At 42.2% G+C, this 26,970-nt stretch overlaps 1 protein-coding gene across 1 annotated transcript; it reads left to right on the top strand.

Moving 5' to 3' along the window:
- Positions 1 to 719: 719 nt before the first annotated feature.
- Positions 720 to 25,475, top strand: LOC124277352 (pancreatic lipase-related protein 2-like). Its single transcript, XM_046713008.1, has 9 exons — positions 720 to 876; positions 9,297 to 9,450; positions 12,045 to 12,213; positions 12,635 to 12,863; positions 14,479 to 14,730; positions 16,430 to 16,663; positions 22,147 to 22,252; positions 23,185 to 23,370; positions 25,329 to 25,475. Exons 1-9 carry the CDS (start codon positions 831 to 833, stop codon positions 25,405 to 25,407), a joined length of 1,455 nt encoding a protein of 484 aa, XP_046568964.1. The 5' UTR covers positions 720 to 830; the 3' UTR covers positions 25,408 to 25,475.
- Positions 25,476 to 26,970: the final 1,495 nt, after the last annotated feature.

Genomic DNA, 26,970 nt, shown 5'->3' with positions numbered 1-26,970 from the left:
ATGATAACATGAAAAATGTTACTGTTCCAGCAAAAATCGTGAAAAAGCAGTCTATATTTTCACAATAAAAGCACTTCAGCTATCATCATTTCTCAGGTATAACCAAATTATCCCTTTTATTATTCAGATGTATTTAGTGGAACTGATGAATAATTCTTTTCAAATCATCAAGTGATTAATTGCCTTTTAATGTTTTCTGGCACACATTACAAGAAAGTTAGGATAGTGTATTATTTTTTTTAGACCATGATGAACGAGGTAATTTAAGCAACATTCTACGCCATTACTTCACAACGCACCATTGCTCAAATTGGTTTAAGCATGTTGTATTTACAAAATGTAAATGGGATCGTGAACACAGTTTTCAACATATAGAAAGAACAGAACTCGACGGCAACGAGAACGTCCCGAGACGGGTTTTGGAGGAAGGGAGGTAACTCTAAAACATAGTCGGTTCGCGATTTCATTCAGCTCAGCAAATTGACAGACATGAGATCGAATCTAGCATTGTTGGTATTTTTAATGTAAAGTTGTATATTCTACAACTTAGACTGTTCCAAAAGGAAAAGAAACAGAAAATTTCCCATTGGGAAATTTACGCAACAGATGCGTTATGTAACCGTTGACCAAAGCCACCAGGGCCGTTCTTATCAGTGGAACCAGCAGCTGTGGAGTTATTCACTTCATTGATCATTCGTCACCACTCGCCCCTTTCCGTAAACTCCTATTCGGCTTGTCCCGGAATAACACGAATTGGTCACGAATGTTCATTGATAGGCCGAAGAGACAAGCCTTTTCAGATTGTCGTCACAGAGGCGAGAGACGTAAACATGATTCCGCTGCTGGTTGTATGTCTGTGCGGGGTCGCAACCAACGGTAAGGTTTATATTTCAGATTGTAACGAAAACATAGCCAACTAATCAATAAATAAGAATATATTCATAAATCCGCACGTTTACATAAATATTTGAGTGAGGTGAATCGATATGATATCAGACAAAGTGTATACTTCAGATAAATGCATTTTAATGCAATTCAGATTTTAAAAAAGTTTTATGAACTTTTGAAAAAAAAGATGCACATTAAATACGAGGTGATATACTTGCTTGTATGTTGCTGAATCGTATGTATGATACATTTACGTGGTAACAGACTTTGGTCAGGTCAAGAAAACAGTTATCTATTTAATCTAATCAGTTAACTCAAATTTATTATACAAGTGAATATTATATACAGTAGAACGTGGATACGAACAAAACACAATATGCAGCAGTGCCGTTTGATTTGATGACACCACACCTCATTCTACCGTATGACCTCTCTCCCTCCCCCTTCCCTCTCTCTCTCTCTCTCTCTCCCTCTCAGCAACAATTAGACAAAACATGTGTGTATGAATCACAGTACTAAATTTACAACTGTGTATTTCAATGATGCTACAGAGAACATTATTCAGGCCTAAATTATGTTTCTCAATAAGATAATATTATTTCCACGACCATATTTCAGTCTAACCTCATAAACCGACGTACAAAAGAAAGTACACACCTTGTGTTTTGGTTTGGGAATATTTTCTCAAGTAAATATTTTTGAAAAGTGACTTGATTGTGATTTACAAGTCCAAAGAATTGTGTCCATGCTACCGACCAAAACACGACAGATATCCTTTAGAGTACTGTGAGTGGAATATTGTGAAAGTCATTATTTTGCTGCATCCCATGTGTATGGTTTGCGCTTGCAGAAGCAAAAAGTGTGCCGATAGTTTCCGACTGATATAATAAACTGTTAAACGCAACCGAAGTTGCGCTGGGAACGAACCAAGTCAGTGTGTGCGTTGGAGCATGACGAGTCACACACTAATTGGTACAAATGGTTGAGAAAGCAAGCGAGTGACCTATCCCTGCTGAAATGTAGCAGACTGGGGCTTCGACCATCGTCAGACGAATGGGACGCATCAACCAGACTGGTCAGGCATCTGACAGTGTCTGATCTGGCAGACTGAGAGTGACCAAGATGACATCACCTGCGTATTCTTCATCTGCGCAACTGGTTGCTCACAGTGACGTCATCAGCAGTAACAGCTTTAGGTCACCTCATCAGCAGGAACACAGTGAGACGGATGCATGCTGGGGGTATCCGGGCCTTTCGACCATTTCGGGGCATGTCACTAACCCGGTAGTCTGTCTCACAGTCCCTGAACCACATTATTTTCCCTACAGCCTAGCCCTCCCTGCAGTGCTAAAGCCAGTCTAGATTTCCTCAGGTTCAATCTCTGGCCTCCCCAGGGGCTCCTTTTCAATTTAAATGGGTTTATTTGTTACAATCAAAATTATACACTCTCCCCAAAAAGAAACGCATCATGAAAATAGCAATTTCATGTAGCAATGATTTAAAACGTGATTCATTTTACAAAAGGTTTTGCTCTGTTTATGAGTCCTATGGTGTTTATGTTTTGAAACATCACAACAAAACGCACCATCCGTAAAATACCCGTATTTAACAGCATGATTTTCAATTTCGGCGTGTAGAGTCACAGAATACACAATTCACATGCAATGCACGTGAAAGTTGGGGATCAGATAGTCTCAATGATGGGTATAAAAGGTTGATCGCTGTCTGTCGATTATTCACTGTATTTGGAATATTGTTGACGAACGCAAAATGCCACGTCTAAGTGAAGCCAACCGTCATATCGCCGTTGGTTTGCTTGAAGCTGGCCAGTCTCAACGTGCAGTTGCCCGACGCATGAATGTTCACCAAAGCACTATTTCACGGCTCTGGGAGAGATATCGCCGGCAGAATGCGGTAGTAGATGCCCCTCGTAGTGGGCGACCTCGAGCGACCACTGCGGCGCAGGATCGCTACATCCGGGTACATCACCTGCGTCATCGAACAGCTACGGCGACCAGTACCGCTCGACAAATACCCGGATTGAGCAGGCTTTCTGCACAGACCGCCAGGAACAGGTTGAGAGAGGCTGGTTTACGTGCCAGAAGACCTTATTTTGGCCCTGTGCTTCGACAACAACATCGTCGACATCGAGTTCAATGGTGCACCAACGTTCAGGCCTGGAACCTACCGAATTGGCATAGACTGACTGACTGAGTTTGGTTTTACGCCGCTTTTAGCAATATTCCAGCAACATCACGGCGGGGGACACCAGAAATGGGCTTCACACATTGTGCCCATGTGGGGATTCGAACCCGGGTCTTCGGCGTGACGAGCCAACGCTTTAACCATTAGGCGAATTGGCATAGAATCTGGTTCAGTGATGAATCACGATTTCTATTGGAACGACGCGATGGAAGAATGCGGGTGTACAGACGTCGACGTGAACGTTTCGCCGACTCTTGCGTTCCCCAGGTGGACAGATTCGGCCGGGGAAGTGTTATGTTGTGGGGAGAGATCACCTGCCGTAGGAGAAGTGATTTGGTGATGATCCAGGGCAACCTGACAGCTCAACGGTACTGTGACGAAATCCTACGCCCACACCTCATTCCAATCATTGATCGCCAGAGGGAGTTGTTTCAACAGGACAATGCCAGGCCCCACACAGCACGTCACACTAGAGACTTCCTCCAGAACCACAACATCAATGTGCTCCCCTGGCCCTCAAGATCACCGGACTTAAACCGGATCGAACATCTGTGGGATGCCCTGGACAGACGGCTGCGACGCCGTAACCCTCAGCCCCAGACACTTCAGCAATTCGCACAGGCACTACAGGCAGAGTGGGCTGCGATTGGGCAACACGAGATTCTGAGACTTATTCGTTCGATGCCGAGGCGATGCCGTGCAGTTCTGGATGCCCACGGTGGTCACACGAGGTATTGACTTCAGCGCCACCACACGTCTCCATGTGACACTCAAACTGATTTTCCTCGAGTTGGTGCCAAAGACGGATAAGTCTGCATTCCCAGTGTGCAATATCGCTATATTTGATTGACTCATAAAGCCTACAAGATGTTTCAAAATAAACATAAAAATACAGTTGAAATTCCTATATGCGTTTCTTTTTTGGGAGAGTATATATTCAGAGACTAAGCGTTAGTCTACTAACCAGGCAACATCGACTGAGAGGTTTACATTCTCTGGCAATGTCGCAATTGCGTTTGACAAATGTGATGCTTTGACACAAGGTACGCATGAACACAATGTTTGCGACTTTTAACTTTTAAGTCACGATCAAATATTTACGTTGTTTTGTTTTGTTTTGTTTTGTTTGTTTTGTTTGTTTTTGGGGTTTTTTTGGGGGTTGGGGGGATGATTCCAAAGCGCAAAGTGTGTACTTACTTCTGTGCATCAGTTTATATACAAGTGGGGAAAATGAGTGAGTGAGTTTAGTTTTACGCCGCTTTTAGCAATATCATGGCGGGGGACACCACAAATGGGCTGGGAACAATGGGCATCGACAGTTGTGATAGCACTATGTACGGTATATGATCACCATAATTACACATACAGCACCCGTGTTTATCAGCGACGACAGAAATTGATCTGTTACTGAGTGTTGATTGCGCGGTCCTACATAGGCGCCGTTGGACGAAGCACGATGTTTCACAGACAGCTGTGATACAGAAGGAATGATGCTGTTTGCAGCAGAAAACAAACATGCACGTAGACAATGTTATTATTAAACATTGACATTTTTATACCGTTATATTTCAATTTACATTTCAATCATAAATGGGGTCTTCTCTTCCCAGTTCTTTGATGAATTTAAAATGTATCCAATTTACCTGAGGTCATATTTCTCTTTTATTGACTTGTATATGTGTATTAACATGATATTGACATAGTACCTGTACATCAACCATCTGTCTGTACATCATTTTTCTACATATGACATTGTAATCCTGGGAACAAATATAAAAAAAAAAATCAATAAAAAAAAAAAAAAATCCCATTTTATATTCACATAACAACTTAACGCGTTTGACCGGCTGAGTCGCTGTGTGAATGCACGGACGCACGCACGCATGTATGTATGTATGTATGCATGCATGCGTGTATACAATTGTTAGATGATCCATATTGTGCACAGTGACCCTGTTACCAACATCTGCGCGTCCTTCAGGCGATAAGCTTTGCCGTGACATATCTAAAGGTCAGTTCAAAGAAGATATAATAACAACTGTGTCAGCTTGTTTCGTAATACTATTTCCAGAGGTCAGCCCACAAATCGGTTCCCATAGAACTAAAATGTGCATTAACGGACAGCTCAAGGAATATACAATAAACTTAAAAACTACACCAGAAAGTGGTCTTCATTCATGACTCCAGAATATGTTTAGTAACTGACAGTAATGGGGAGTTTCCCAACCGGTATTCAAACCACTCTTGGCAACTAGATAAGGAACACGTTCGGGCGAAAGTCCACGAGTCTCCGGTCTTACTGACGTACGATCGCCTATCCCGTCGGTCACGTTCGTGTACACGAACAGGGGCAGATAACTAAGCAAGTGAATATGGTTTCACGCCGTTTTTAGCAAATATTCCTGCAACATGATGAGGGGTGACACGAGTTCGACCATCAGGTTTCCCTACTGTCCCACAGATAACTAAACTGATTATGATTCCATTCTGGAAATCTCTACTCGGTTCTGTTTACTGCCAATGAAATCCTTCCAAGACAGCTCTTGACATATACTGGAACTCCGCGTTAGAATTGATCTTCAGCGACCCATGCTTGCAAGCGTGCCACATAGCTGGAAAAGTGCTTAGTGTGGCGTTAAACAACAAAGAAATAAACAAAAGTATATACAACGGTTTCTATTTAGCGATTTTAAAAGAAATTCTTTAAGGTTCCGATATCTCGTAACTTTGTTTCATTTGTAGTCGTGTAGGGTGCAATACTGAAATGATTTTCAGTTTCAACAGTAGATTTTGGGGTCATTCGTGACCAACTCGTGTTATTCCGGGACAAGCCGAATAGCGACTCGTGTCTTCTTGGAGTTTACGGAAAGGGGCGAGTGGTGACGAATGGAATGATTTTGGGGGGTGTCTCCTTAGACGACACGAGTAATGTCCCTTGTTTTCTATATCCAATACTGTCTCTATGTAAGTAAAACGATAATGAAAGCGATATTAAAACCCGTTCACCTAACTGTTGCATCAGCTCGTGGACTCGTGGTGTTTAAGAATTGAATAATTCGCAACTGTGACAAGATTACTTTCCGGTTGAGTCGACATAGGCCAATCAGTTCTGTGGGTTGATGTAAAAGTGCACGTGCAAGTAAATAGTTGGTTTGTTGGTTAATGCCGCACTCAGCAACATTCCTGCTATATGGCGGCGGTCTGTAAATAATCGAGTCTGGACCAGACAGTCCAGTGATCAACAGCATGAGCATCGTTCTACACAACTGAGATACGATGACATGTGTCAACCAAGTCAGCGAGCCTGACCACTCGATCCCTTTAGTCGTCTCTTACGACAAGCATGGGTTACTGAAGATCAATTCTAACCCGGATCTTCACGGGTCTGCAATTAAATATATGTTCGTGATTGTCACAACCTGCTACTGTGCAGCACGTGGCAGTTGACGCGTGCCTCGCCTGATCACACGCTGAGCTGCTGATTTATTGAATGACAGAGCCTCCGTGCTGTACTAACATAAAATATTTTGAAAAGTCAGTGTTACTGAGTGAGTGAGTGAGTTGGTTTTACGCCGCTTTTAGAAATATTCCAGCAATATCACTTCGGGGGACACCAGAGATGGGCTTCACACAATGTGCCCATGTGGGGAATCAAATCCGGGTCTTCAGCGTGACGAGCGAACGCCTTAACCACAAGGCTACCCAACCGCCCCTAATGGTAACGAAGCTCTAGGCAAACGTTTTGATCTGGTTACACCGCCGTTTCCGTTTATAAACATGGACCGCTGTCCATACAGTTTCAATGTCAAGTCACAAGAATAAAAATGCGAAATTTCTCAGTTCAGTATCGTGTATGGCCGCCCCGCGCATTCACCACTGCCAAACACCGTCTCCTCATCGACTGCCTGATGCTTGTGAACACGTGGTTGGGGATTCTGCGCCATTGCTCTTGCAAGGCAGCGCCAAGTTCCTGCAAATTCTGAGGTTGGTTCCTAAGACCACGAAGCCTTCTCCCAAGTGCATCCCAAACGTGCTCTATTGGATTAAGGTCAAGGGACCTCGATGGCCAGTCCATGACGTTGATTCCAGCGTTTTGAAGGAAATTTCGTGTCAACATCGCGGTATGCGGCCGAGCATTATCATGCTGGAACTGTAGACCTGGGCCATGAGCCGCCATGAAAGGAACGAGTTCAGGGGTGAGCACCTGGTCGCGGTAAGCAGCAGCTGTGAGGTTTCCACGGATGACCAGAAGTCGGGAACGGTTGTTCCCACAGAAAGCACCCCACACCATGCAACTTTCGCCACCGAATCTGTCGACTTCCTGTACACAACATTGGGTATACCGTTCACGACGTCGTCTCCAGACTCTATGCCTGCCGTCCGCGAATCTGAGGGTAAACCTGGATTCATCGCTAAAGACGACTCGATTCCAGTCTCTCTGGGTCCATCGGAGGTGACGTCGGGCCCACAGCAGACGTTGACGTTGATGAAACGGCGTCAATATTGGCCCACGATATGGACGTCGAGAATGGAGATTGGCAGCCCACAACCGATTTCGAATGGTCTGTCAGGACAGTCGACCTCTAAAAATCTCAGCCCTGGTTCGTGTAGCCGGCAGAAATCTGTCACGTAGGTGACGTAGGACGATTTGACGGTCTTCTGCTCGTGACGTCACACGTGGACGACCCGACCTTGGGCGATCAGAAGTGGTGCCAGTTTGTTGTAGACGACCTCGCAAGTCATACACAGTACGACGGCTGCATCCCATTGCTCTTGCGACGTCACTAACTGATCTTCCCGCTTGCAACATGCCAAGGGCACGTTCACGTTGCACATTTGACAATCGTGGCATTTCAAGTACCGTTAGAATGGTGGTTTAAAGGTGTTTTTCAATTCTTGAGGCCAATGCAAACACGTGCATATGAAGATAACTTCGATGCGAAGATCACGTGATCGACTGCACGTGCAAAACCTGATTTGGCACTAATGTCATTTGCACGACGAATGGATGGGTTTTGAGGGTTTTGCTAACGTTTTTCTAGAGTCGAAAGATAGGGATCCCATTTCGGATACATATACTGGCCACATAAAGAAACTGTGCACACAGAAAATATAAATATAGGCACACAGCGTATTTATACATAAATACATTTGTGAACATAGCAAGTATTGGAGACAATCAAACGCTCATGCACGTGCCAGGCGACGTGACGTCATTGACGGTGGCCTAAGGCCTTGCAATGTGTTACTGCACGTGCAGCCCGTACAGATGCACACAACATGTGAAACTCTGAAATTGCTGTCACTGTCGAAAGCTTGATCTTTGGTCATTCAAACGTTCACCAATTCACATGAGAAGTCACATGCACATCATGCCAAGATTAACATCTGCTCAACGTCATGAAGCCATTGGAATGGTTCGAGCAGGAATGAGCCAACAACAGGTGGCAGCACATTTCCAATGCCATCGTAACACGATATCTGCATGGGTCAGGCGTTATCGAAACAGTAATGACGTCGCCGACCACCCACGTTCTGGGCGTTCCCGACGTAACGACGCCAAGACAGGACAGATGGATTCGGGTGACTCATCTCAGATACAGGTTCCAGACAGCAGTGACCACGCCCCAGACCATTCCCCAGGCCTTCAATGCTCATTTGCTAGCCTCTATGCGTCTTCGATGCACTGCTGTGCTTCACGCACACGGTGGTCATACCCGTTATTGACTTTGTGACTTCGTCGTGTGACCCCCTACTCGATTTTGAACTTCTGACGTCATCGTTACGGATATTGTTCATGTTCTTTTGACATTTTCTTGTGGTCAGATACTTCAGCTTATAACGTGTCTACATCATTTCGTCTTTGCTGTGTTGTATTCCAATTATGAAGGCATTTTCTGTGTGCACAGTTTCTTTATGTGGCTAGTATATATTGTCACGCCAGGTGAATCCTTCTGACATATACTGGTTGTTGGTTGTCTCTGCGCTGCGTTATTGAGACTGACTAGGTTTATGATTCCTGAATAAATCTATTTTTAGCCGATAACCACACCGGATTTTACCTCTTGTTCACATTTTGGGATTTAGTGTGTACAATATACAGGCTGCAAAACAGAAATGTGATGTTTCACAAACACTCTATTGAAGTATTTCAGCACGCGTGTACACTGAATTGGAATCAAGGGTATTGTATTCTTCCACAGCGTTCCTGATAACTTCATCGAAACCCTCTGAGGTATGTTACGGGGACCTGGGGTGTTTCAGCAACGCCTCGCCCTTCAAGAGCAGCAAGCGCCCCAGCAACTTCCTCCCCAAGTCTCCACAAGACATCAAGACAGCCTTCCTTCTATACACGCGGTTAGTATAATGTATACTATATATACTGGACAAAAATAGTTAGGGATATATGTAAATTTTGAAATTATGAATAATGATCTATTTATTCATTGACACACTGATAAAATATCAATCATAAAAATACCAATATCCCTAACTTATTCTGTCCAGTATATTATGACCATATACAAGTTTGACAGAAAAAAATAATTAGGTTTTAATTGAAATAAATAAATTGGCGATTTCCCAGTAGGATATGAGAACACATGTATGCTATTTGTGTCTAGGGTTGTGTATTTATTCATGATTAAATCCGTAAAAGAAACGAATCATCAGTTGTTCAGTAGGCGTAGTCAACTCAGATCAACTCGTGTGACATTAGCCAGCAGGGGCGGATCTAGAAGGGGTGGGGGTTAGGGGAGTTCCGCACGAGAAAATGTTCCCCTATCTGTAGCAACACCGTATCATTCTTTGTCGTGAAGCTGTCATTTTGGTTTTGTTTGCTTGTTTGTTCTTTGACGCTGCGACCTGTGAAGATCCGGGTTAGAATTGGTCTTTAGTAACCCATGCTTGTTGTAAGAGGCGTCTAACGGGATCGGGTGGTCAGGCTCGCTGGCTTGGTTGACACTTGTCATCGTATCCCAATTGCGTAGATCGATGTTCATGCTGTTGATCACTGGATTGTCTGGTCTAGACTCGATTATTTACAGACCGCCACCATATAGCTGGAATATTGCTGAGTCCGGCGTAAAACACTCACTCACTTTAACGCTGCATTCAGCAATATTCCAGCTATATGACGGCGGTCTGTAAATAATCGAGTCTGGACCAGACAATCCAGTGATCAACAGCATGAGCATCGATCTGATCAAATGAGATACGATGACATGTGTCAACCAAGTCAGCAAGCCTAACCACCCAATCCCATTAGTCGCCTCTTACGACAAGCATGGGTTGCTGAAGATCAATATTCTAACCCGGACCTTCACGGGTATCGCGACGGTGGGGTAGCCTAGTGGTTAAAGCGTTCGCTCGTCACGCCGAAGACCCGGATTCGATTCCCCACATTTGCACAATGTGTGAAGCCCATTTCTGGTGTCCCCCGCCGTGATATTGCTGGAATATTGCTAAAAGCGGCGTAAAACTAAAGTCCCTCGCGGGTATCTGATGTTGGTGACCCCCATCGTCCTTCGCTGTATCTTTTCTTCCCATCTCCAACACCCCTGCCGACCTCTCTGTAGTAGATTAACAGTTTTAAATCCTAAATACGTTTATGATCACATGGACTATTTAACCAGTGCGTCGGGAGTAATACCAGTACTCAAGAACTGTATAAGTGGTTAATATTAAGATGTGACGTATAATTGCTAGAAGCGTACGTACAATACCTTTGAAGCCCAATCTCGATCAGCTGTATCTAACTATTCAAGCCTATATAGCAGATCTATGGTTTTACTGGCTTATTATTATGTGCTGTTTTATATTTCATATGTGCAATTGACATTTTAACGAATTGTGTGTGTCTCATAGGCCAAATGGCCGAACATTGTTATGTACATCCTGTTTTTAACTGTTCACTTGTGCATGGACATAATAATTTTGAAGTGGGTAGCCTAGTGGTTAAAGCGTTCGCTCGTCACGCCGAAGACCCGGATTCGATTCCCCACATTTGGGTACAATTTGTGAAGCCCATTTCTGGTGTCCCCGCCGTGATATTGCTGGAATATTGCTAAAAACGGCGTAAAACTAAAGTCCCTCGCGGGTATCTGATGTTGGTGACCCCATCGTCCTTCGCTGTATCTTTTCTTCCTATCTCAACACCCTTCTGCCGACCTCTGTAGTAGATTAACAGTTTTAAATCCTAAACACGTTTATGATCACATGGACTATCTAACCAGTGCGTCGGGAGTAATACCAGTACTCAAGAACTGTATAAGTGGTTAATATTAAGATGTGACGTATAATTGCTAGAAGCGTACGTACAATACCTTTGAAGCCCAATCTCGATCAGCTGTATCTAACTATTCAAGCCTATATAGCAGATCTATGGTTTTACTGGCTTATTATTATGTGCTGTTTTATATTTCATATGTGCAATTGACATTTTAACGAATTGTGTGTGTCTCATAGGCCAAATGGCCGAACATTGTTATGTACATCCTGTTTTTAACTGTTCACTTGTGCATGGACATAATAATTTTGAAGTGGGGCGATGATGTAGCCTAGTGGTTAAAGCGTTCGCTCGTCACGACGAAGGCCCGGGTTCGATTCCCCACATGGGTACAATTTGTGAAGCCCATTTCTGGTGTCCCCCGCCGTGATATTGCTGGAATATTGCTGAAAACGGCGTAAAACCATACTCAGTCAGTCAGATATTTTGAAGTGAAATGATGGGTGAGGGGCATTTTTATGTCCAACCAAAATATATGAATACATGTGAAATTTATATACATGCAACAGCCATTCTTGCTTGAAGACACCTAACATGTTATTTTGACAAATTTTCAACCCCTTCTTTCAATCTGCACTTTTCACACACAAACCCTCATCCAACTGTTCCCCTCCCCTATAACAAATGACCAGCCCCTCCCTCAAGGTAACATGTGTATCTCCAGTGCCAACCCCACGACAGATAAAGAGGAGACGTTGTCAGTGTCGGACCCATCCAGCTTCTCCAAGTCTCACTATGACGCCACGAAGCCTACAAAGTTCCTCGTCCACGGCTTCACGCACAACGGACACAAGCAGTGGCTGGAGAACATGAAGTCAGAGCTACTGAAAAATGTGAGTCCAAGGAATAAAAAGTCAGTGAGTGAGTGAGTTTAGTTATATTTGCTGAGTGTGGCGTAAAACTAAACTCACTCACTCACTCATTGTATCAACCACTAGTTTGCCATGTCAGGATCACATGAAGGTGAGTGACTGAGTGAGTGAGTTAAACTTTACGCCGCACTCGGCAATATTCCAGCTATATGGCGGCGGTCTGTAAATAAGTCTGGACCAGACAATCCAGTGATCAACATCACGAGCATCGATCTGCGCAATTGGGAAGCGATGACATGTGTCAACCCAGTCAGCGAGCCTGACCACCCGATCCCGTTAGTCGCAACCACATGAAGGTCGTACATATCGCTCTATTGGCTGTTAGAACCAGACACAGGCATCTTAGATTATTCTACCGGGTCTTCCTTCTCTAATATCTAAGGCTGAAATGAACGTGATCATTGTGGACTGGGGAATTGGGGCAGCGCTGCCTTATGGTCAAGCCTCGGCCAACACCCGTCTCGTCGGCGCTCAGGTCGGCCAACTCATCAACTACATCCTCAACAACACCAACAGCGAATCCAACCTCTTCCACATCATCGGGCACAGTCTGGGAGCGCATATAGCGGGATATGCTGGGGAACTAGTCAAAGACATGGGGAGAATCTCAGGTAGGTCAAGGCCAGTGGGTACTACGATTGGTCCATAACTGATATATCATAAATAGTGACAATATTCAGCTAATAAATAAACGTCTAACAGTTCAGTGACGGGGAGAAGAAAGTGAAAATAGGTATGCGGTGTACAGTGGGTGAGCAAGCGAGAGGGAGGGTTCATGTGTGGCTGGTTAAGTGAGCGAGAATGAAAATCGGTTTACCCACATGATGGTATTTTTGAAATGACTGTACTGATTTGTAACTTATTTAATGCGTTTCCAGGCGCGTAGCAAGCCATTTTTCGTGTAAGCCCGATAGGTTGGAAAGCTTTATATTTAGATAGTATTGAGGACTTGCCCAGCTTTTTCAGCAACAATTATGTGTAAGCCCGGGCTATTTTTTATAATAGTAGCTACGCCCTTGGTTTCATAAAGATACTCGAATGCCACATGTGTAAAATCTGCATTCTATAATGGTTTAAGACCAATTAAAATACACCACTCCTTTCAATTTCCAAACCCTGGTATACACGCATTGACCAGAGAAGTTGCATTGTGCTCGTGATAGTCATATTCGCAATGCAACATAACCGTAACGTCTCCTAAAGTACTCGCGGAAATAGAAATAAAATGGTTTTCGCCGTTTATTTGTTTATTACTTCATTAAAATAGATAGGTTTAACAAATATTAAAATAAGTATGTTTTTCCCAACTAGGCTTTTTAATTCGGTCCTCTAATCATCATCCAAAATACCACTTCGCCGGCAAAAATATTTTTTTGGGGCATATTATCAATAAATTTAGAAACATGTTATAACTTACGTCACAATCGACAATGGGTGGCAGCAACTACCTGCAGGACTGTTTAGACGGGAAGACGTGCGTTGCCATAGCGAGTGTGCAGTTGACAAGCAAAACTATGAATGAACTCGTAAAATAGTAAATGAATGAGTACAGGCATGAAAGATGTACTGAGAAAGTCCCTAAATCAATTATTTTGTAATCAATTAGGATAAAAGAAACAAAGAATGAATGGAATATGACGTTTTTCATAAAAAATATATAATATGTACGCGAACCTGGAGAGTACATCTCATTTGCATACTATAGCCTGCATATAAAACGTACATTTTGACTTAAATGAAATTTCAAGGGGTAAAAATGACACGATTTGCTCTCCTGTATACTCATCTATTTTGGATGATTTTACAAAAAAAGTGTTTAAAAAATAGTTGGGAAAAACGATAGTCATAGGATATTCAACAAACCTAAGTTGTGTTCAAAGCTACGAAATAAACGCCAAACACCATTTTATTTTTATTTCCGTGAGTACTTTAATATAAAATACCCACCGGCTTCGCTTTATTATTAAAAAGAAAGAAATATTTTCAAACAATATTAATTTTCTAACTCGATCAAATGTGTCTATTTGTACCTGTGACAAGACGTTGAAGAAAGCAGATCTATGCAAACCTCATGTACAGAAGGGGCCGATTTAATTGGTTGTTGATTTGAAACAATTTTAACTAATGAAATATTCGGTTATAATGACATTCTATCTGTGTTTTCCATAGGACTAACATGGCACAGTTTTAACATCATATGCTTAAAACATCCATGTCGGTCTGTAGGTCTGGACCCAGCTGAGCCTTACTTCGAAGACACGCCACCACAGGTTCGTCTTGACCCCACTGACGCCACCTTCGTCGACATCATCCACACCGACGACGGCACGATCCTGTCTCTTGGCATGGGGGCTAAGCAGGCCATGGGTCACGTAGATTTTTACGTCAATGGCGGATCGGTACAACCCGGCTGCGACACAAACGTCCTGTCTAAACTCACCCACACTGTGTGGAATGGTATCACATTGGGTTACTATGGTAAGGGGATTCAATGGGCGATGTAAGGAGTCTGAACGTTTACGCGTAAATGAGATACTCACTGACATGCGCAACTTTGCATGTGCAAATTCCAGCGTATTCCATATTCAATATTCTTTTCTACAACTTGACAATATATTGATATTTGACATATGTTGGGATTATTTTCAGGAGGGTCGTAAGTCTCAGTGCTCAGTAAACACTCGACCCTTATTCAACAGAATCTCTACAGCATTAAAGGAATCCATTCTATTCAAAGCATTCCGGTAAACGTTTGTCTTCAAATGAAAGCTGTTACTTTTAAAATCAAAGTTTCTATTTGACACAGAATATCGTGTCTTTAAACCAAGTCCGAACTACATGCGGAAGTATCTGGTGTTAAAAGGTTTACAGTGAATCCATGCAATATCACTACTCCACGGCTGCCCGAGGTACCATGTCGGTAGCGGAATGAACCGAGATTATCAGAGTGGTTCACAGATGAAACGACATCCACACTTGGTTGGTGGCAGGAGTCGTATTGTTTCTGATACTTCAAGTTATATTCACGTTCTTATATTTTCTATGACTGAGTGAGTTGGTTTTTGCCCGCTTTTAACATCATGGCGAAGGACAGCGGAAATGGGCATACATTATGCCCTGTGGGCGCTCGAGCCCGTTCCTTCAGCATGACGAACCCCTTAACCCTCTGGCTACGACACCGAAATGGGTATTCTTCTTGGTAGTCGGCGTGATATATAACTCCTGCTTGGTATTAAAAGTTTTGTTGGAAATTTAAAGTAGAGATGAAAAGACATTATTCGCGTTTATTTGCCATCCGAAACGGAATATCATCGTTGATGTTTTGAAGGTTATTTACAACTCAATACATGTGTAGTGTCTGAAAAGGTGTTCTCCTTGTGTACCAATTCTCCTGAATATTTGGTACCAAAACGGCATAGTTTAGTTCAAAAGGGTAATCGCAAAAATGTTGTATTAATAATTGCTAAAATCTTTGTCTGATTACAGAAAGTATATTATTCAGATTCAGGCTGCTGTTAACGATATTCTTGTATTATCATGGCGGCTCCGCTCAATGTCTGGGAAGCCCAAATCTCAGGCCGGGTGAGAACTGATCTTCCACAACCCATGCTTGTCGTAGGAGGCAACTATAGGGAACGGGTGGTCAGGCTCGCTGACTGGGTGATTCCTAGTTTTGTACACTTCCGGCACAGCAACTCTGTCTTTGGCGATTTAATAAAACCCATCAAATGCATCCCCACGGAAAGCGCATGTATATGCCTCCTACATACATCGGAGATATGGACAAAAGCTTTTGATACTTGTGAGACCTTTAAAATACGATATAGTCATTGACGTGTGCGTAATTGTCCGGTTTTCGATCATGTCACCGTATTTCTGTGATGAACCTTTGTGTATTATATAGTAGGGGGTGTTGATACTAAACCGGGGCCTAGTTTATCGATTTTCTGACCCGCAGTGGGGGCCTGTGGCTGGAATATCACTGAGTGCGGTGATGGTTGGTTGTTGTTTAACGCCTCACTCAGCAATATTCTAGCTATTACGGCGTCGGACTGTAAATGATCGAGTCCGGTCCAGACAATCCAGTGATCAACAGCATGAGAATCGATCTACGCAAACGCATAAAGCCTTACTGTGAACAGATGCCTATTTGGTTCATGTTGCATTCTTAACTCAGGTGCCGAAGCTGCCGTTGCCTGCAGCCACGAGAGGTCCTACGCCCTCTACACTGAAAGCATCAACTCAGTCTGCCCGTTCATGGGGTTCCCTTGCACCGGCGGCGATGACTTCAACCATGGCCGTTGTCTCTCGTGTCTTGGCAGTCAGTGTTCCAAGATGGGTTATCATGCCATCGAAAGCCCTGGGCGCGGATCTTTGTTCCTCAATACACAAGCGGCTTCCCCATTTTGCGGTGAGTTACCTCCCCCTATTTCTCCAGTGTCCTTGAACCAGGAGGGGGGAAGAATAGTTTACCATAATGAATTGTATAACATATGTTAATATTACGTAAAAAAACGTTTAATTTTTGACGGTTTTATGTCCGCTTGTACATACCAATATATCACTTGTAACCACGGTAACCTGCTGTTTCCTCAGGAAACGCTTTCAGTTAGTCATAACTGTAGCTAGGAGTGGACCCTTGAAGATCCGGGTCAGAATTTGGTTTGTTTGTTGTTTAACGCCGCACTCAGCAATATTCCAGCTATATGGCGGCGGTCTGTAAATAATCAAGTCTGGACCAGACAGTCCAGTGATCAACAGCATGAGCATCGATCTACGCAGTTGGGAGCGATGACATGTGTCAACCAAGTACTACCCATCAAAAGTTTAGACTCACTAGTGTAAATGTAGCCTCTTACTTCAGTCAACTGTTCTAAACTAGATTTTGCAAAATATTCCACACTGTTTAAAGCTACAGTTTACTCATGAACTGATGTATTGTAAAACAAATTCGTAACGTTGAAAGGATTATTGTTATGAGTTCAATTAATGATGAAACTCAGAGAAAATTGGCGAATTCTTAACAAAACTTTACACCAAAACGCAGCTTTTCACATGCACGATATTTGCACGTGCGTTTTAGCAATTTGATGCATATTCCTCGTGTAATTCATCTCCATAAAGTTTGTAGTTGGTTCCCCCAAGTTAGTGGAGAAATTCATCTCCAGTGTAACCTTATATATATATATACATAACATATAGTGAGTGCTTTAAGTGAGTGTAAACTTTTGATGGGTAGTATATTATCCGTATTAGGGCAAATACCTAGTAATTGGTTTATTCAATAAAGGGGCCACAGGCACATTATACAGTTACATAAGTCATATAATGAAAGTGGAAAGTCTGGAGCGCCATAACACTGTACAAGGTCAATAAACATACACTTAATGGGTTGTACAAGTTTTGTTAAGGTAATTGTTACGTTGTTTGAATGCAAGGAACAAAAACTTCGCTAAATGATTTAAAATACCTGAATCGTGTGATGTGCAAAGTAATACCAGTTTATCATAAGAAGGTTGAGTACAATAGAACTCAGGCAAAATTGTATGTCTGAGATTACAGTAAAAAGGACATTCCAAACATATGTGGTATTCTGTCTCAATTACAGGTATAACACAAAACGGACATAATCTAGAATTTCTTGTCAGACCAGATTTTCTTCCAGACTCTATCATTAACTGATGGCCTGAACAGCGAAATATACTCAGAGCCTTACGATAAGCTGGTACATCCAGAGAAGTTAAATACACCTCTCTCTCAAAAGAAAGTTTAATGTCACAATATATATTCAGTTTAGTATAGGAATGAATACGTGTAAACCAAGTCTGTGTATCTATATCAATACATCTATTTCTAAAGGTTCCTATAAAAGATGAAAGGTCTAAGTCTAGTTGGTTTTTCCATACATATCCAAAACCATACTTGTCTAATAGCTGTTTTACTTGTAACGCCCAACAAGGTATTCCAATTTCTGCTAGTCTATATTGATAAAGATAAGCATTTGATAAGATTATATTGTCATTCTGTTGAATCAACCGTACCCAAAAACTGATAATTCTTACAAACTGATTAACAATTAGGAAACAAAGATTTTCTCAATAATTTCTGGGAAAACTGTACATACATACATACATACATACATACATACATACATACATACATACATACATACATACATACATACATACATACATACATACATACATACATACATACATACATACATACATACATACATACATACATACATACATACATACATACATACATACATACATACATACATACATACATACATACATACATACATACATACATACATACATACATACATACATACATACATACATACATACAAAACATGCCTAAAATCCATATATTGCTGCTATTAAATTCCTATCGACCACATTTCAGCTGTGACATTGGGAATGAACAGAGACAAGCTCGCCTGTAGTACTACTGTGTATAATCTTCTTGTCAATGAGTTCTCTCCCTTGGGCCATGTCTACGAACAAAATATCGTGATACCCTGCGGGAAACTTAGGGGAATTACAAGCTATACACCCTTAATCACCGTATATTTAGTGAATGAAACACGGCTATGAAAAGGACCATCGTCTGCGAAGTGCCCAACGCCAGGAATTATCATATATATTAGGTTACGAAACGATTGCCTTCGAGGGGCTGCCCTTGAACAAAGCCAAATTACAAACCTCACTCGAATACCATGTATTAGCAAGGAACGACGTCCGATAACAGTTACACTGATTGATAATGTACATGTATATCATTTTTTCCTCTAATCCATAGCCGAGAAGCTTTCTGGGGTAATCTAGCCTTACTTGTATGATTTAACCGTTACCTTGCTGGTGGCCTAATGCACCGCCCATAACCCGACTTCTTGTATAGATTTTGTATCCGATTCTAACCTTCTCGTGGCTTTGTTGTTGTCTGTTGTTGTCTGAAGGATACAGATAGGCAGACAACGTGGGGAAGCTATCAATGTTATATATCCGTGTGGAGAATATGATAGACAGGCAGACAACGTGGGGAAGCTATAAATGTTAGACAGGCAAACAACGTGGGGAAGCTATAAATGTTATATATCCGTGTGGAGAATATGATAGACAGGCAGACAACGTGGGGAAGCTATAAATGTTATATATCCGTGTGGAGAATATGATAGACAGGCAGACAACGTGGGGAAGCTATAAATGTTATATATCCGTGTGGAGAATATGATAGACAGGCAGACAACGTGGGGAAGCTATCAATGTTAATGTTATATATCCGTGTATAAATGTTATATATCCGTGTGGAGAATATGATAGACAGGCAGACAACGTGGGGAAGCTATAAATGTTATATATCCGTGTGGAGAATATGATAGACAGGCAGACAACGTGGGGAAGCTATAAATGTTATATATCCGTGTGGAGAATATGATAGACAGGCAGACAACGTGGGGAAGCTATAAATGTTATATATCCGTGTGGAGAATATGATAGACAGGCAGACAACGTGGGGAAGCTATAAATGTTATATATCCGTGTGGAGAATATGATAGACAGGCAGACAACGTGGGGAAGCTATAAATGTTATATATCCGTGTGGAGAATATGATAGACAGGCAGACAACGTGGGACAGGCAGAGCTAAGCTATCAATGTTATATATCCGTGTGGAGAATATGATAGACAGGCAGACAACGTGGGGAAGCTATGTTAAATGTTATATATCCGTGTGGAGAATATGATAGACAGGCAGACAACGTGGGAAGCTATAAATGTTATATATCCGTGTGGAGAATATGATAGACAGGCAGACAACGTGGGGAAGCTAACGTGGGAAGCTAGACAGGCAGACAACGTGGGAAGCTATAAATGTTATATATCCGTGTGGAGAATATGATAGACAGGCAGACAACGTGGGGAAGCTATCAATGTTATATATCCGTGTGGAGAATATGATAGACAGGCAGACAACGTGGGGAAGCTATCAATGTTATATATCCGTGTGGAGAATATGATAGACAGGCAGACAACGTGGGGAAGCTATAAATGTTATATATCCGTGTGGAGAATATGATAGACAGGCAGACAACGTGGGGAACGTGGGGAGAATATGAAGCTAGACAACGTGGGGAAGCTATCAATGTTATATATCCGTGTGGAGAATATGATAGACAGGCAGACAACGTGGGGAAGCTATCAATGTTATATATCCGTGTGGAGAATATGATAGACAGGCAGACAACGTGGGGAAGCTATCAATGTTATATATCCGTGTGGAGAATATGATATGGGATGTTATATATCCGTGTGGAGAATATGATAGACAGGCAGACAACGTGGGGAAGCTATAAATGTTATATATCCGTGTGGAGAATATGATAGACAGGCAGACAACGTGGGGAAGCTATAAATGTTATATATCCGTGTGGAGAATATGATAGACAGGCAGACAACGTGGGAAGCTATCAATGTTATATATCCGTGTGGAGAATATGATAGACAGGCAGAACAACGTGGGGAAGCTATAAATGTTATATATCCGTGTGGAGAATATGATAGACAGGCAGACAACAACGTGGGGAAGCTATCAATGTTATATATCCGTGTGGAGAATATGATAGACAGGCAGACAACGTGGGGACAACGTGGGGAAGCTATCAATGTTATATATCCGTGTGGAGAATATGATAGACAGGCAAACAACGTGGGGAAGCTATCAATGTTATATATCCGTGTGGAGAATATGATAGACAGGCAGACAACGTGGGGAAGCTATAAATGTTATATATCCGTGTGGAGAATATGATAGACAGGCAGACAACGTGGGGAAGCTATAAATGTTATATATCCGTGTGGAGAATATGATAGACAGAGTGACCGAGTACTCTAAACTGACTGTACTGAGTGGGAGAGTTTAGGTTTACGCCGCTTTTAGCAATATTCCAGAAATATCACGGCGGGGGACACAAGAAATGGGCTTCATGCATTGCACCCATTTTGTGGAATCTAACCCGGGCCTTCGGCGTTACCACTAGGGTACCCCAGCGCCCCTGCTGTTTTGGACACATGTATTATTGGCTTTGAATACGATTGAATATGTTGTATAGGATTTCTTAAATGAAAGAAGTCCAAAAACACCGGGTGTTCTGATGGCTTGGCATGTCGAGATTTGCCCTTGTGTTAGCCGCGATAGTGGGCATCCTGGGGTAAGTGTGTTGGCTTGGCACTCAGTGTACGACTCCTCCAAGGGAATCGAACCCGGGCCTTTGGTGTGACAAGCAAACGCTTTAACCACTCGGCTACACCCCGACCCTAACTAAAAACCCTGTAGACTCAACGGAGATCTTTAGAATCTCAGAGGTGGCTCTTCTTAGTTTGGGAGTTTGACTTCTCTTGTTGATGTTTGTATCTCCGCATAAGTAAATCATAATTAATAATAATCAAAATATTTATCCGTTTGTTCTCGCGAGGCTTTAACTGAAATTGAAAGTATTGAGGGAAAAGACAACAGAACAGAACACACATCCACACACAATAGCTGATGACCCAACGTAGGGTGTTTTTAATTATGGAAACCACACAGCCTTGAAGAAATCTCAGACCGTTCGTTGCCTGGCTACCTGGGGTATATATTCAAATGAAGCTACTGATTGTTTAATGTAGGCACAGGTACTACACAAATATACCTAGTAACTGTTTATTGTAGGTTTGGGTTTTTATGCAAACCAAAGTAGTGTTTTTAGCAGGCATCCTCGAGGTGTTGTACAATTGATGCTACCGTTTGTTACCAGGCTACCTCGTTTATTCACACTGAAGAACCTAGCGTTTGTTGCCAAGCTACCTCGGGTGTATATACAAGTGAACTTTTTGTGTATTTCCAGGCTACCACTACATGGTCAACATCTCCTCCGACAACGAGATGGACGGCATCGTCAAGGTGACGCTGCACGGAACAGCTGGCGACACGTCCGTCATACCCCTAATGAAGTACGGCGATTTAGTCAGTGTCGATAATGTTTCCATGTTAACATCTTTAAACGTATGGACAAATAGGACTTCACACACTCTTCTTTTTAGGGGTGTAGGGTGGGAGTGTGGGTAAGGGGTGAATCTGTTTTCCATACCGTATCATCACAGCCCCGTTCCAGAAACGATCGTAGCACTTTGACAGCCGTGGGCCTTCAATAAAATATAGGAGTTATGATCACTGTAACGGTTATATCACGTGATGAACCGGCCGGTACCTTAGGCCTTCCCCACATGAACATTCGGGCATGGGTGGTTCAGACCAGTAAGGCGAGGCAATTAGCTGATTAGAGTTGCATCCCTTGGGCGTGCAAGAAACCTACGACTACGGTTCGAATCCCAGCTTCACTAATTATGTTTGTATGTACCAGGTGCTTGCTCGTGGGTTTCAACAAAGTCGTAAACGGCAATGGCAATACGTCGTTTTCCTCGCACACAAGACTGTTACACTGTTAAATGAAGTCCTAATCACAGCCAGTATGCGAAATAGCCACTGGCCCGTTAGCCCGTGGCTAGTATAATACAGTCGGGCCAGTAAATATCCACAATCCCTGACCCGACTGGCCAGTGGATTTTCATGGGGTCATTTTGTAAATATATCACTCTTTCCGACTTGTAAGTCTTGTACACTCTTAAATCATACAAGATTATGACCTGATAAAAATGGCATCATATTAGCAGCTTAATGATGAAACCCGTGTCTACATTCGAATTTCGGGCTGGTGAATTATTTTGTTGGCTAGTAACTTTCACCATAGCTAGCCCGACTGGCTAGCAAAATTTGGAAACTATTTCGCTCACTGTTCACAGCGACATTAAATCAAACTCACATGCTACCATGGACAGGTACATAGTATGCCTGTCTGAACTCACATCAACAAATTATTCCCCAGATCTAATGAAGTGATCAACGCAGGTAAGGTTCTCACACACCTGGTCACCGCACACGCGTCCATTGGCAACATCACCGGTATCACCGTCAGCTACGACAAAACCTCCAGCTTTCTCGTCGGGTGGATGTACCCGGCTGACTGGAAGCTGATGGGCATCTCCGTCCTAGAAGGGGAAACGCAGCAGAAGTGAGTGCACATACGCAGATACCAAACAGCTATTTTAAATCGACAAACAATTTCGTGGTTCAAAATTTTTTTAAAAGGGGAGTTATCAAAATATAAACTCGTAATATGCTTCAAAAATGGTGATTGATCTCACTCACGCAGTCAATGTACATCGTGTACCTAATTGTTGCAATTTCTAAACTTTTAAACCATGCTTAGATTATGGATATGTTATGTTAAGCTGGTGTTTAGGTTGTGAGGTGAGATATAGCAGCCTTAATAGAAATGTCAATATGACACATAAGACGGCTGTATATTTTTATATAAAAGCATTTCATTTGCATTGATCAGTGGAGAATTGAAGGTTATTTGTAGCGTGACCAAATTATGTTTAAAGTGCAAAACATTTAAAAAAGATAATTATTCAATATTTAACATGATGCTGCTATTCATAAATGAACGGCCAAATCATTATTAGTCATACTGTCTACTACACATTTATAGATGCTTTCCGTACATTGTATTGCCACGAACTAGTCACGTGACCTGCACACAGAGGACAAAATGAACATTTCATAATAAAAAATACTGCTTTTGGATAACTGCATTTCCTCTAATATCTTGTATTATTAGAAACCAGGCGCTTATTGCATTTACTGGGTTACCGTAAATAAATCTATTTTTTGGATGAAGGGAGAATACAACGTACCCGGCGCTTATTAGAAACCTGGCTAGCTATTCTCGAAACTTCTTAAGTTCTACGAACTTCTTAAGCCTAACTTTGATCGTAGCCAATGTGTTAAGAATGGGCTTACGAAGGTCGTGGGACTTAAGAAGTTTCGAGAATAGCTAGCCAGGCGCTTATTGCTTTTACTGGGGTGTACCGTAAATAAATCTATTTTTGGATGAAGGGAGAATACAACGTACCCGGCGCTTATTAGAAACCAGGCGCTTGTTGCTTTTACTGGGTTACCGTAAATAAATCTATTTTTGCATAAAGGGAGAATACAACGTACCCGGCGCTTATTAGAAACCAAGCGCTTATTAGAGGCCGCGCCCTTATTTCTTAAACCGCTGCTTCACCCCAGGCGCTTATTAGAGGTCCGGCGCTTATTAGAGGAATTACGGTATGTCTGCTCATGGAGTGTCATGACAAACATATACAAGGACCTGGGAAAAGTCAACCATTAGGGGAAAGACATATTCCATTCAAAATATTAGTGCAACTCCTGACACGCAAACCCGGTATGATATAACCGGTCCGTTATCAGCGAGAGAGTAAAAAATCTCCAATATGGAGGTCGAAAAACAGCCATATGTTTGTTTTCAGATTTAAACTTTGACATAGAAATATCATATGACCATAGGACATATTTTCCTTATTTTATTAAGTCGTAAACTTGACATAAATAGAGAAACTCCATCAGCATGTGCATGATCCGTGCCGGAAATAGTCATTGTTCAGGACGCTGGCCATATCTGCCGGAGGTTTGATCAATGACATGCCAACTATCACACTCTCTAGTTCCGGATGTGATGTTGATACGCGGAAACTTGAAACAATTGCCCGAACTTTCCTTGTTTTAAAGCGGTAACCAACACAAATCCGGTTGGGGTTCCCCAGTGTAACACGTCCTTTTGCACCCGTGCACCCGATTTGTTTTATATCATTGTGTTTTTGTGCAACCCTGTTTTGTTTTCTTAAATAAAAGACCCGTGAAGATCCGGGTTAGAATTGGTCTTCAGTAACCTATGCTTGTCGTAAGAGCGACAGGGTGGTCAGGCTCGCTGACTTGGTTGACACATGTCATCGTATCCCAACTGCGTAGATCGATGCTCATGATGTTGATCACTGGATTGTCTGGTTCAGACAATATTATTTACAGACCGCCGCCATATAGTTTTATTATTGTTGAGTGCGGCGCAAAACTAACTTCACTCACTCACTCTTTAACAAAACTATTTCTTGTTTTATCCAGAACGATGTTTTGCGCCTACGGCAAGGACGTGATGTCCCACTCCCATTCCGACTTCAAGGTCACGGGACACTGCTCTTAAAGTGGGGAACTGTGGAGGCCATTAATACTGGAGACACTTGTAAATAAATAAAATACTTAAAAGATCTATACATGTCTCTATGTTTCGTTGTTTTAAAGTACATTAATGATACAAAAAGACGTTAAAGGACAGAACTTGTTGTTACCGTGCCTGGCGCATCAGCATCAGCATTAAGGGATTCCGTATGTTGGATAACTACGGTATGGAATTCTAGTGTCCCCCGTGGTGGTATTGCTGGAATATTGCTAAAAGCGGCATAAAACCACACTCACTCACTACAGGCCGCCATCACACAGGTGACATATTGTCGAGTGCGATGATGAACAACATACAGACACACAGAAACACGCACACTAGCGCGCACGCGCGAAAGACATGCACTCTCTGGCTCTAACTGGTGTAACATTAGATTTTAGCCTTACATATATTTTTTCATTATCAACCACATGGTGTCTTCAATCGAACTGCTTTTATATGTAAACTAACATACACACCAGCGCTCACGTCGATACCAAATGGGAGATACAGCTAACGAAGGGGGGTAACTCTAACGGGCGTATGAGTCAATATATGTCTGTCGGAAACACAGTGATGATGAGGCCCCGCCTGAAATGACTGTTGCGATGAATTGTGTCTCACTTCTTAACGTATTGACCAGTGTGTCTTATGTACTGACAAAATTGGAAAATAATGTTCTGTTTTGTCGCTCGACGTAGGCAATGGAACATATGTTTTAGTTGTTTCGAGTTGACAGGTGTGTAGTATCGGTATCAACACCTGGTTAATGACATCCGGGACATTTCAATATGATATCTCGGGTTGGTACAACGTGTGTCGAATACGTGACACAGTACCTAGTGCTTTTGTCTGAAAGCTGACCAATAGAGCAAAAAAAAGAGAAAAAAAAAAGACCAATCCCCGTTTTAAAGTTTGCGGTTTAAAGACTAGGAAAGGCATACTACAATTGTTAAAAAGAAATATAGATCAAATTTGTTCTTAATTTTAAAGGGGTTATTATGGGTAACGATTAAAGCATTTTCCCTTGTTTTTCATTTTCAAAATATTTGGGATTTACAACATCAAGCATACCGAGGAGCTTCAAAGTGAAAACATGGCAGGTTTTTAAACTCTTACCTTTCTACCTCAGCTGATTCTTTAAAGGGGTCGAGTGTAGACATTCTTTGGGAATAGATGAGCATTGGTAGTACGTATTAAGGTAAGTCCTACATGTAGAAATAATGTAAATGTGATTCGTGGGGACATGATTTACATTTTATAAGATCTCAGGGGTGATATAATTACAAATGCCTACGTTGCTCAAGTAATTTCACCTTTGCTTTCCTCTTAACGTTTACCTTATACGTACCCTCTGGCGTCCATCTTGGTGTTCCTCCTGACGTTCATCTTGGTTTTCCTCTTGACGTTCAACTTGACGATTCTCTTTGACATTCCGCCTGACGTCCCATGTTAGTGTTCCTCCTCACGTCTCATCTTGGTGTTCCTCCTGACGTCTGACGTCTCATCTTGGTGTTCCTCCTGACGTCTCATCTTGGAGTTCCTCCT

The sequence above is a fragment of the Haliotis rubra genome, unplaced genomic scaffold, assembly GCF_003918875.1.
Source record: "Haliotis rubra isolate DU_JTF1 unplaced genomic scaffold, ASM391887v1 Scf220, whole genome shotgun sequence".
Taxonomy (NCBI): domain Eukaryota; kingdom Metazoa; phylum Mollusca; class Gastropoda; order Lepetellida; family Haliotidae; genus Haliotis; species Haliotis rubra.
This window is presented reverse-complemented; position numbering and strand designations above follow the sequence as displayed.